Below are 12,260 nucleotides of genomic sequence, written 5' to 3' on the forward strand. Positions count from 1 at the left end.
AATATATTTAAAACATGATGAATGCTGAATTTCTCTGCATTCAGGCAGTCATGCAAGTGCATGGGGTTCATTCATCCCTGGCTTTCCATAACACTTAAAATATAATTCAAGCTCCTTACCATGGCCTAAAAAGCTCCCTATGATTTGGGCCCAGCCTACTAATCTGAACTCATTTTCCCCTCATTATTCCTTTGAAGTTGCACTGACCTTATTACCTGAGAGTTGTTTGATGTTAATTAAAATCTCAAGTAATCTTTTTTAAAATGCAAGAGTGATATTTTATAAATATAGTTGGCCTATCTGTTAATGACAGGTAGAAAAGGATAAAAGAGAAATAGAGACCAAAATTAAACAAAATATTTAGTAAAGTTAATTAACCTTGGAGAGGTTACGTTTTATTAGAGAATCATTTTTCAGTATTTTCTGAAGGTCGTAACATTATAATACTCTAACTTGTAGTACTAAATATATTTTTTAAATCACTGTGTAAAGAAAATATTTTAGGAAAAAATTAAATAGCAACTTACTTGAGTAAGAGTGTACCAGTAAAAAATTAGAAGAATACTTTAAACAGAAGACACTATAAAAAGCAATTTAAACATCATTTTGAAATAGTAACAATGTCATATGTTTTGTCATCAAGGTACTGCTAATGGTCAAAAGTAAAGTACTGAATTTTTAGGAACATGATGGGTACCAAACTGAATCAATAGTTTTTTCTCTTAAGTGACAGGAAGATTTCAGAAGGAAGAATCACCACAGAAGATGTAACCAGTGGTAATCTCCCAAAGTATTTGCTTATAGCTTTTTAAATTACCTGCATTTGTGTTTGATCCTTGAAGAAGCACTGTCAAGGTCTCCATAACCAATAAAGCCAGGTGTTTTTGGTCTTCAACTGAACTATTATTTCTTGAGTCCCCTAAAAAAAGATTCAAAGGTCCAAATTACAAAAGTGATAAGCTTATTTTTTCTTGATTCAGTTTTATTGTAATAATTTCTTTATTTCTTCAGTATTCACTTTTACCCCTAATATGACACATATAATATAATCTTTAAAATGATGCATGTGTCCAACATTTGTAAAAGTAGGCTCAAAATCAACATTAACAGATTTTATTTCAGTATGCTTGCAAGTGGCAGTTATCTAATAAATATTAAAAATGAAAATACAAAGGTTAAATATATCATCTTCACAGAGGGTTTTCCTAATAAAGGATGTCAATAGGAGAATGCTAGATTTTGATTCACCAAAGAGAGAAAAGGTCATGAATAAAGTTACCTATTCAACCTGTATTAATTCACATTTAATACTTATTAACTACCAGATACTATTGTACTTTTATCAGATTTATCAGAGAGGTACCCAATGATAATACATTGTGTATATAACATCATTAAATATACTTATTTTCTCTATACAATAAAAACATGTTGAAGTAACTATACATTTAACTATATTTATTAGTTGTAATTAATAAATCTGATTATTTTCAGAAGCTTTTAAAACTCGCTCTTAGAAGCAGAAGGCAGTAGATACTAGTCATGTGGATCACACAAGTTCTTCCTCGGTTTTTACCTTCCTTTAAACTCTCTCCAATACACTGACATAATTCTAGCTTCCTCCTCCTCAATTCCCTAACAGAGGTTGAATGAACCTGTAAATTTTGGAAAATATAGTTCACTAATATGTCACAATAATACACATTAGGAAGTCATTGAAATCAATAACCAAAGAATGGGAACAAGAACAAAAAACTCTCTGCTTTGAACCCCTTTTCAAACAAAAATAAAATTACAGACAATATTTTACCTTGCTCATTTTGTGCCTGAGTTGGATCCTTCAACAGGGCAGCATATTTATGCAAAAGGTTTACCATGACCTCCAAAAGGCCAACCTCCCTGAACACATCTTTAAATATGTAGTCATGTCTTGTAAACTTAAGAAGTGTTTTCATTGCAATAATGCTACAGTGATAAGAAGAGCTAGATTTTAAGAGGATACTGACACTAATAAGTTCTTTACAAGGAATATAATTTAAGCTAAAAACAACAAACTCCAGCATCTCAAAGTATTTGTTTTGTACTTCTGGGAGTTTAGAAATCTTCTCTGCAAACTGTGACAACGTGTGCTGTGACTCCAGGATGAAGTAATTGGCATTGTCAGCCATGTAGATATTTGTGATAGCATCAAGGATGATTTGGGCAAGGAAGCTGGTCTTTGCTTTTAAAAATGCATTCTGAAGAACTGCAAAGGCCTGGATGTTTCTCACACTGTGACCTAAAACAGAGAAGAAAAACATAAAAGTAGGTATTATGTGATATTTTAATGATGGCAAACCAGTCTGTTTAAACACATCATGAATTATAACATTTATCAATTATTTACTAAGAACATAATCCTGTTTTCACAAAAGGTCTTATTTTTCTTCATCAAGTTCAAATCATTTAATTAAAAATAACACTGATTAAAATTTTAATGCATTATGATGAATATTTCAATTCATTAATAGTGTATATTGAAAAGTTGGACTGTTTTAGAGGGAATAAAAGCATATTATAAACATCCATGCTTCAGAGTTTGGAAATGTGTGGTAGTGTAGCATTTAATTATCTATGAGATTGATTTTGACTATAAGGACAGCTGTCTCTCAGTTTAAAAAGACTTTGAGGTTTAAGAAGTTACAGGCCTGAGAACATCAATAAAGAAGCAGGAAAATAGGAGGGGAAAAATTTTCCAAATTCCAGTTTTTCTTTATAATTAGAACACTATGGTTTTTATAAATTTTAAGCTGGAAGTTTGTTTTGTTTTCTAGCTAAAAGTACAATTTACTCATACAGACATTTGTTAAAGCAGTTTATGGCCAGCTATTCAAACATAACAAATGGAAAAAAAAAATCTTTATACATGGCTCTGGTGAGGCAAATCAGCGACAATAATCATAAAGAAATTAAGGCAGAAAGTTATACTTGAAGTACATGAAAATAAGCAGCTTGCTTCTAAAAGTAGTCCCCAGAACAATAGCTATTAGGAGTATGTGTCATTTCCAAGTATGACCAAAAAATTAACATAGTGCCTTACAGAATAAGCTGGATTTTAGAAAGTGAATAAACCAGAGAACTACCAAAATTCTTAAATGGAGTAGAAAGAACGCTCAGGGCTGGGGGCAGTAGCTCATGCCAGTAGTCCCAGCACTTTGGGAAGATGGCCTGAGGCCAGGAGTTCTAGACTAGCCTGGCTAACATAGCAAGACCACCTCCATTTCTACAGGAGATTAAAAAAAAAAAATTAGCTGGGGATGGTGGCATGTGCCTGTAGTTCTAGCTACTCGGGAGGCTGAGGCAGGAGAACTGCTTGAGCCCAGGAGTTTGAGGTTGCAGTGAGCTATGATCACACCACTGCACCTCAGCCTGAGTGACAGAAAGCAATACTGTCTGTGAAACAAACAAACAAACAAAAAAGAATGCTCAGAAATCCTGACTTGGACATTTCTTAAAAACATAGGGAATTTAAAAAATCTCCAGCCTACATATGATTTCAATTTTCTGATTTCTTGTTTATAACATATATGGCAAATACCAAAAGTTTATCTTTGTTTCCTGTGTCTATTAGTCTTTCTAAGTTTGTTTTTCGGTTACCTACAGAATATAAAGAGTAAAGATGTCTGGAAAAGAATAATTGATATCTCAGCAGCTTTTCAAAAAAAATTAGTTCACAGGATTATTAATTTGTATGGCAAATCAAAAGACTTAGAATAGCCAATGATTCTGAGAAGAACAAAACTGGACAACTTACGTGTCCTGATTTTAGGCTTATTATAAAGCTACAGCAATCAAGACTGTGGTATTAGCTTAAGGATAGACACATGGATCAATCCAACAAAATTCAGAAAGTATCTCAGATATATGTAGTCATATATGATATTTTCAACAAAGGTCTTGGAACATTCAGATATCCATATTAAAAAAAGAAACCAGTACTTTCTACCCTCTATAATAATAACTTAAAATGTACTATAGACCTTAATTTAAGAGTTAAAATATGAAACACTGGATAAAGAAAAAAAAATAGAAGAAAATATTAGAGATCTTCGTGAATCTGAGTAAAGATTTCTTCTATAGGAGAAAAATAATCACAAAATATTCTTGAAATGAAAAACTGGACTTCATCAAAATTTAAAACTTCCATTTCTCAAAAGATGCATTAAAAAAACCCCAGCAAGTCAAGACGAAGAGAACACACTTCCAAAATACATATTAAGGGATAAAGAACTTATACAGAATATCTAAAGAACTCTTATAACTCCAATAAAACAACCCTATCAAACAATGGGCACAGAGATCTGAACCAAGGTAGAGAAACAGATGGTGACAAAGCACATAAAAAATGTAAAACTTCATTAGTCGATTAGAAAAATGAAAATTAAAATAACAATTAGACATTATTACATACTTAGTAGAAGTCTAAAATTAAAAGGACTAACAATACCAAGTGTTACTGACAACGTCAAGTAACTGGAACTGACATTACTGATGTGAATGCAAAAATGAGACAGCCACTTTAGAAAATACTCTGGCAGTTTCTCATAAAGTTAAACATACATTTACCATATGGTCTAGCACTTTCACTGCTCTGTATTTAGCTAAAAGAAATGAAAACGTATGTCCACAGAAAGATTTGTTTTATATAAATGTCCACTGTTGCTTTATTCCTGATAGTCAAATAAATGTCCATCAACTGGTGAAGAGATACATAAATTATGGGCTATCCAAACAATGAAGTAATACCCAGCATTAAAAAGGAGCAAACTTCTGATACACGCAATAATATGGGTGATTCTCCAAAGTATTACAATATTCCTCCCATTTTCATGGTTTTATTTTCTGTGGTTTCAGTTACCCATGGTTAATCAGTCTGAAAATATTACATACAATAGATATTTTAAGAGAGAGAGAGCACTCATGCTCTTAAGAGAGAGCACACATTTACATAACTTTTATTATTGTATATTACTATAATTTTCATATTTTATTATTATTGTTAATCTCTTACTGTGACAAATTTATAATTTCAACTTTATCATATGTATGTATGTGGAAGAAAAACATAGAATATATATGGTTTGGTATTATCTGTGGTTTCAAGTATTACTGGGGACGTTGGAACACATTCTCCCCGATTAAGAGGGGAGTGATTAGATAGAATCACTTAAAGTTTATCTAAAGAATCCAGATACACAAAAACTATATACTATATGATTACAGTGTATTAAGTTCTAGAAAGGGCAAAACTAAAACAGACTAGTGGTTGCCAGGGCAAGCGTTAAGGTGGGGAGGGCTGACTGCAAGGAGAACAAGGAAACTTTCTAGAAGGGTGAAAATATTCCACATCATGATTACAGTGGTGATTACACAACCATATCCACTTGTCAAAACTCATCAAATTCAACACTCAGATGAATAGATTTAATGTACACAAATTACACCTCAATACTGCTAGAAAATATAAAAGACAACCTATTTCACATTCTTTCCATAATGGAATACAGCTATTTCCTTTGATTCTTGCAATAACGCTGAAAGTAGACCATGGGAAACAGAAAATTTTGAGTTATACAGGAAACTCAAAATGATGTAGCTTGACCCATTCACTATATAGAAGATTATGCCAGTTTTTCTGAAGAAGAAACTGATGTTTAGAAAAGTTAGGTCACTTATAATTACATAAATTCTGACTCTTAGGGCGTCATCCTTTCTAGAGAGCCTTACTTTCATAGACATTATGTCACTGGATTCTCTCAATAACCCTGGGAGGTGCTAGGTTATATGACTATTATCCCTGTTATGAATGAGACAAAACCAGGCAATGATATTGCAAAAGATTAATTTTGCTTCATTATTTCAAAATTATACTGTTGTAATTAGCTATTATGCCAATATCAACATCACACTGATAAACCAAATGAAACAACAATAAAGCATAAAATAGGAATTACATTGCTGCGATATTTTTATGTTAATTCATAGAAAGAGTTAACTGCAGAATGGTTAAGCTGGAATCTATAAATTAGAAGTTTTCTGAGAAGTCCCTATTTTTTTCTTTTACTTTGTTTATTTATTTATTTTATTATATTTTAAGTTCTAGGGTACATGTGCACAACGTGCAGGTTTGTTACATATGTATACATGTGCCATGTTGGTGTGCTGCACCCATTAAGTTGTCATTTGCATTAGGTATATCTCCTAATGCTATCCTTTCCTCCTACCCCCACCCCACGACAGGCCCTGGTGTGTGATGTTCCCCTTCCTGTGTCCAAGTGTTCTCACTGTTCAATTCCCACCTATGAGTGAGAACATGCAGTGTTTGGTTTTCTGTCCTTGTGATACTTTGCTCAGAACGATGGTTTCCAGCTTCATCCATGTCCCTACAAAGGACATGAACTCATCCTTTTTTATGGCTGCATAGTATTCCATGGTGTATATGTGCCACATTTTCTTAATCCAGTCTAACATTGATGGACATTTGGGTTGGTTCCAAATCTTTGCTATTGTGAATAGTGCTGATCAATAAACATATGTGTGCATGTGTCTTTAGAGCAGCATGATTTATAATCCTCTGGGTACATACCCAGTAATGGGATGGCTGGGTCAAATGGTATTTCTAGTTCTAGATCTGTGAGGAATCACCACATTGTCTTCCACAATGGCTGAACTAGTTTATAGTCCCACCAACAGTGTAAAAGTGTTCCTATTTCTCCACATCCTCTCCAGCACCTGTTGTTTCCCGACTTTTTATTGATTTTCATTCTAACTGGTGTGAGATGGTATCTCATTGTAGTTTTGATTTGCATGTCTCTGATGGCCAGTGAAGAAGAGCATTTTTTCATGTTGTCTGTTGGCTGCATAAATGTCTTCTTTTGAGAAATGTCTGTTCATATCCTTCACCCACTTTTTGATGGGGTTGTTTTTTTCTTATAAGTTTGAGTTCTCTGCAGATTTTGGATATTAGCCCTTTGTCAGATGAGTAGATTGCAAACATTTTTTCTCATTATGTAGGTTGCCTGTTCACTCTGATGGTAGTTTCTTTTGTTGTGCAGAAGCTCTTTAGTTTAATTAGATCCCATTTGTCAATTTTGGCTTTTGTTGCCATTGCTTTTGGTGTTTTAGTCATGAAGTCCTTGCCCATGCCTATGTCCTGAATGGTATTGCCTAGGTTTTCTTCTAGGGTTTGTATGGTTTTAGGTCTAACATTTAAGACTCTAATCTACCTTGAATTAATTTCTGTGTAAGGTGTAAGGAAAGGATCCAGTTTCAGCTTTCTACATATGGCTAGCCAGTTTTCCAGGCACCATTTATTAAATAGGGAATCCTTTCCCCATTTCTTGTTTCTCTCAGGTTTGTCAAAGATCAGATGGCTGTAGATGTGTGGTATTATTTCTGAGGACTCTGTTCTGTTCCATTGGTCTATATCTCTGTTTTGGTAACAGTACCATGCTGTTTTGGTTACTGTAGCCTTGTAGTACAGTTTGAAGTCAGGTAGCGTGATGCCTCCAGCTTTGTTCTTTTGGCTTAGGATTGTCTTGGCAATGCGGGCTCTTTTTGGCTCCATATGAACTTAAAAGCAGTTTTTTCCAATTCTGTGAAGAAACTCTTTGGTAGCTTGATGGGGATGGCATTGAATCTATAAATTACCTTGGGCAGTATGGCCATTTTCACTATATTGATTCTTCCTAGCCATGAGCTTGGAATGTTCTTCCATTTGTTTGTGTCCTCGTTTATTTTGCTGAGCAGTGGTTTGTAGTTCTCATTGAAGAGGTCTTTTGCTTTTAAGAGAAAGAGGGTCTTGCTCTGTCACCCAGGCCGGAGTGCAGTGGTGTGATGATCGCTCACTGCAGCTTTGAACTACCAGGCTCAAAAGATCCTCCTGTGTAGCTGGGATTACAGGAGTGAATTGCCACACTATTTTTTTCTTAATAGTAAATAAAATGAAACCTTAAATCACTTAGGGAAACGTAGATTTCTCCCTACTTATTGCAGAGACTCATTTAAAAGGTTCTAAACAACTTATGTACTGAGGGTACATCATATCACACTGTTTGATGATGCCATCTCTTTTCATTTATTTAAAGACTGTTGATTTCTATGTCATAACATATATAGATATGTATTATAAATTTAAATAACCAGACATGTTGGTATTTTTTGGCTGGCTAAATTTTATATGGAAATATCAAGATCCTACTGAATACTCAGTAAGTGACAGTCATGTGACTAAAAACTATTAGAGGCCTCCAGGCTCAGGTTACTTTGAAATAATTACTGTGTATTTTTTGAAAAATAAAATACATAATAAAACTAGCTAGCATAATTATGTAATTAAATATTATTAAGATCCAAATGTCTGGAAATCTAGACTACAAAAATTTATCCTCTGACCTGAATGAAATAATGTAACCTCTGTACTTAGATTTTGCTTAGTTTTAAATAAAATATAAGCAGTTATACTTCATGCTGTCCATAGTCAGCCCCTGTATCCATGGGTTCTGCATGTGTGGATTCAATCAATCACAGATGAAAAATATTAAAGAAAAAAAAGGTGTGGTTGCATCGGTACTGAACATGTACAGACCTTTTTCCTTGTCATTATTTCCTAAACAATACAGTAAAATAAGAACATAGCATTTACATTGTATTTGGTATTGTAAGTAATCTAGAGATTATTTATTTGAAGTATATGGGAAGACACATGTAGGTTATATGCAAATACTATACCATTTTAAATCAGGGACTTGAGTGTCTATGGATTTTGGTATCTGTGAGGGGTCCTGGAACCAATCCCCCAGATACTGAGGGATGATTGTATATCTTAATAGCTACAGAGCTTAGACTGAAAATTGAGTTCTATTCACATAAAGTAGAAATGCATGAAGTGCCAGCATTCAAAAGAAGCATGTTTTGATTAAATTGTTTGAATGTTAAAAAAGAAACACTGTAATATAAATCTCCTTGTTTGATTTTATGACATTTTTACAATATTATTTTCAGGTATTTGATCTGCTAGATTAAAGATTATTACTTAAGAAATACTTAGACTTAAACTATTAAAAAAAAAAACAAGCTTTAAGGGAAACAACATATTACTTTTATATATATAACATAAACAAAAAGTAATATACCAAAATACGACAAATTAATTCTTTCTCTATTTTTCTCAGTAGCACAGAAGGGAAAAAACAAGACTCACCTTTGCCTGCAGGCTGAGGTACTGCAAATCCAGGCAATAAAAACGGTGCCCCTGTGGTAATACCAGCTGGTTTTAGTTCATTGACACCATATGTTGTTAGGGAAGTTATCAGATTAACCAGATCTTTCAAGGCATCTTTGGATTCTGCCTCTTTTGCTTGCTCCAATCTAGAAAGGTATGATTTAGAAAGTATTTTTTCTCTTTGGTTGTGTTCTCAGATTTAACACAGAAAGTATTTTTCAATTTTATATGCAGTAAATAAATGTATAAAAGTACTCTGAGAAGTACCGAAAGAACACTGGGGTCATTAGGGAATTATCTTTTAACAATGGTTTTACTGAGAACAGAAAATGGGTTGCAACAAATATCTTTTTTTAAAAAAAATAGATTTATTGGGTATTTCCCCTTAAAAGAAGTAATTATTCTCATTAAAATAAACTTGGAGAATGCCAAAAAGTAGGAAAGAAGAAAAAGTACGATTAGCCTCACAAACACAATTAACATTCTTATATATTTCTTAAGCTTATCTTTTTAATATGAAAAGTTTAGTTTTTACAGTATTTATTCTCAGACTATATACAGAACATTGTACCCTATTTTTTTCCTTTACTAGTGCTATATGTGTACTTCCACATGTTAGTGTAAGTTTTCACAGGTAAGCTTTCAGGGGCCATACAGAGCCAACCACACATTTGGGGAGGGAGAGGTCCAACAGCCAGCAGAATACAAAAGCACTAATAAATAAAATCTTGTCTACATTTTGGATTATATCTTTAGGATCAATAAACAAATGAAATTATTGTATCAGATTACCAACATTTTTAAGGCTCTTAATATTTTGCCAACCTACACTTTCAAAGGATGAATCAATTAATACCCTCTAGCAATGTGAAGTGGTTATTTAATCAACTTCCATATGTATTTATAACTTTGCATATATATGGAAAATGATATTCTTAGGGGTTATCTAATATCAACTAGCAGCAACTAGGTTAAATTGATGTTACAAATAACAAGTTCTGGCCAGGCATGGTGGCTTACACCTATAATCCTGGTGCTTTGGGAGGCTAAGGCAGGAGGACTGCTTGAGGCTAGGAGTTTGGTAGCAGCCTGGGCAACATAGGCTCTACAAAAAAAATAAAATAAATAAAACAAAATATAGCTGGGTGTAGCTACTTAGGAAACTGAGATAGGAGGATCTCTTGTGTTCAAAATTATAGTGAGCTATGATTATGCCACTGCACTCCAGCCTCGGAACATAATGAGACCCTAGAGGGAGGGAGGGAGGGAGGAAGGGAGGAAGGAAGGGAGGAAGGAAGGGAAGGAGAGAGACAAGTAAGTTTACAAAACAGTGGTGTCTTATAATAGATCAAATGATTTAAAAATAATTAATGGCCCAGGAATAGCTGCTGAAAAATTATGAGTATCTTCTTCTTAAGAAAATCTGTAACCAGCCACTTTCTAAGTATGTGCATGAATCATTTGCAATGGAAAAGGGGGTAACACATTTTGAAATTATTAATTTTTTTCATATACACAATCGTAAGGTTTCATTTCATCTACATAATTATTCTTGTTATTAAGTACATTAATAAAAAGACTCACGAGGTACTAGGAGATCGAGAACCATCCTGGCTAACATGGTGAAACCCCGTCTCTACTAAAAATACAAAAAACTAGCCGGGCGTGGTGGCGGGCGCCTGTAGTCCCAGCTACTCGGAGGCTGAGGCAGGAGAATGGCCTGAACCTGGGAGGCGGAGCTTGCAGTGAGCCGAGATTGCGCCACTGCACTCCAGCCTGGGTGACACAGCGCGAGACTCCGTCTCAAAAAAAAAAAAAAAAAAAAAAAGAAGATAATAATTCATCTAAATTCTTCTCCTTCAGCTACTAAAGAGCAGATTTATGCTTCATATCTAACCTCTGACTTCACCACATTTGTGGCCTGCATTTGGCAATTTAACTCTAAATTCACATTTCCACTCTGTTGGCAGAACAGGAATAAAAAGAAGGGAGTAGGCCAGGTGTGGTGGCTCATGACTGTAATCTCAGAACTTTGGGAGGCCGAAGGATCGCTTGAGGCCAAGAGTTTGAGATCAGCCTGGGCAACATAGCAAGATCCTGTCTCTATAAAAAATGTTTAAAAATTAGCGGGGGTGTGGTGGTACATGCCTGTAGTCCTAGCTACTTGGGAGGATGACGTGGGAGGACCATTTGAGCCCAGGAATACGAAGCTACAGTGAGCTGTGATCACACCAGGAAAAGTAGGGAGTAAAGCCAGGTATACATTAAATAAGTGTTTCATTAACCTGCTTTTCCTATAACACCAAATCACATTGTTTTCTTTGATAAAAAAGACTGAGTAGACATTTAAAATATATTCTTAAATTGTGCAGTCTTACCTAAGCAAGAGATCACAAAGAAAATTATATCCTTGCCATATCCGAAAATCATCCAGAAGTGTTTGGGAAACATCACTGGAATCTTTGAGGAAACAAGAAAGCCCAGCAAACATTTCAACAATTTCTAGGGGAGACAGGTCATCTGATTGCTGCATATTCTGAACACATGTAGATAAACACTCTTTCTCTGTAAGAATAGATAATTAAATAAATATGCATTATTCCTGACAATTGCTTAAAAATTTTTTAATTGTTAACTGTTGTTTAATGAAACATTAAATTTTAACATATCTGTAAAATACCATGAGATAAATGTAACACATTCTAAAAGTCAAATAAGAGTCATATGCACTGGGAAAGCACTGCCTCTAGGTAGTAAACAAAGGATAATACAGAAACGTGTTGAAAAATACTTGACATGTATGCACATGTAATTTTTTCACATATTTTGCTGTTTTATTAAACAAATGGCCACTGCCAAATCATATTTTTGATATTTTATATTGATATAGTAACAAGATGAAAAAAGCAAAAACTATCTTCTAAGTTTAAGAACAAAAATCTAGTAATTAGTTAAAACTTTAAGTTAGGGAGAATATATAGCCTGGCTAACATGGTGA

The 12,260-nt window shown here is 34.0% G+C and overlaps 1 protein-coding gene across 11 annotated transcripts in view; it reads right to left on the reverse strand.

Annotated features, from left to right (window-relative positions):
• WDFY3 (WD repeat and FYVE domain containing 3) overlaps nt 1–12,260 on the reverse strand; it is a 309,091-nt gene that overhangs the window by 144,292 nt on the left and 152,539 nt on the right. For all 11 annotated transcript variants that reach the window (XM_031664581.1, XM_031664584.1, XM_031664580.1 and 8 more), the window contains 4 exons: nt 11,641–11,827; nt 9,242–9,408; nt 1,811–2,278; nt 818–919 (listed from right to left, as the gene is read on the reverse strand). In XM_031664581.1, coding sequence (XP_031520441.1) covers nt 818–919; nt 1,811–2,278; nt 9,242–9,408; nt 11,641–11,827 — 924 coding nt within the window. The remainder of the gene's footprint in view (nt 1–817; nt 920–1,810; nt 2,279–9,241; nt 9,409–11,640; nt 11,828–12,260) is intronic.

This window comes from Papio anubis, chromosome 3 (genome assembly GCF_008728515.1).
Source record: "Papio anubis isolate 15944 chromosome 3, Panubis1.0, whole genome shotgun sequence".
NCBI lineage: Eukaryota > Metazoa > Chordata > Mammalia > Primates > Cercopithecidae > Papio > Papio anubis.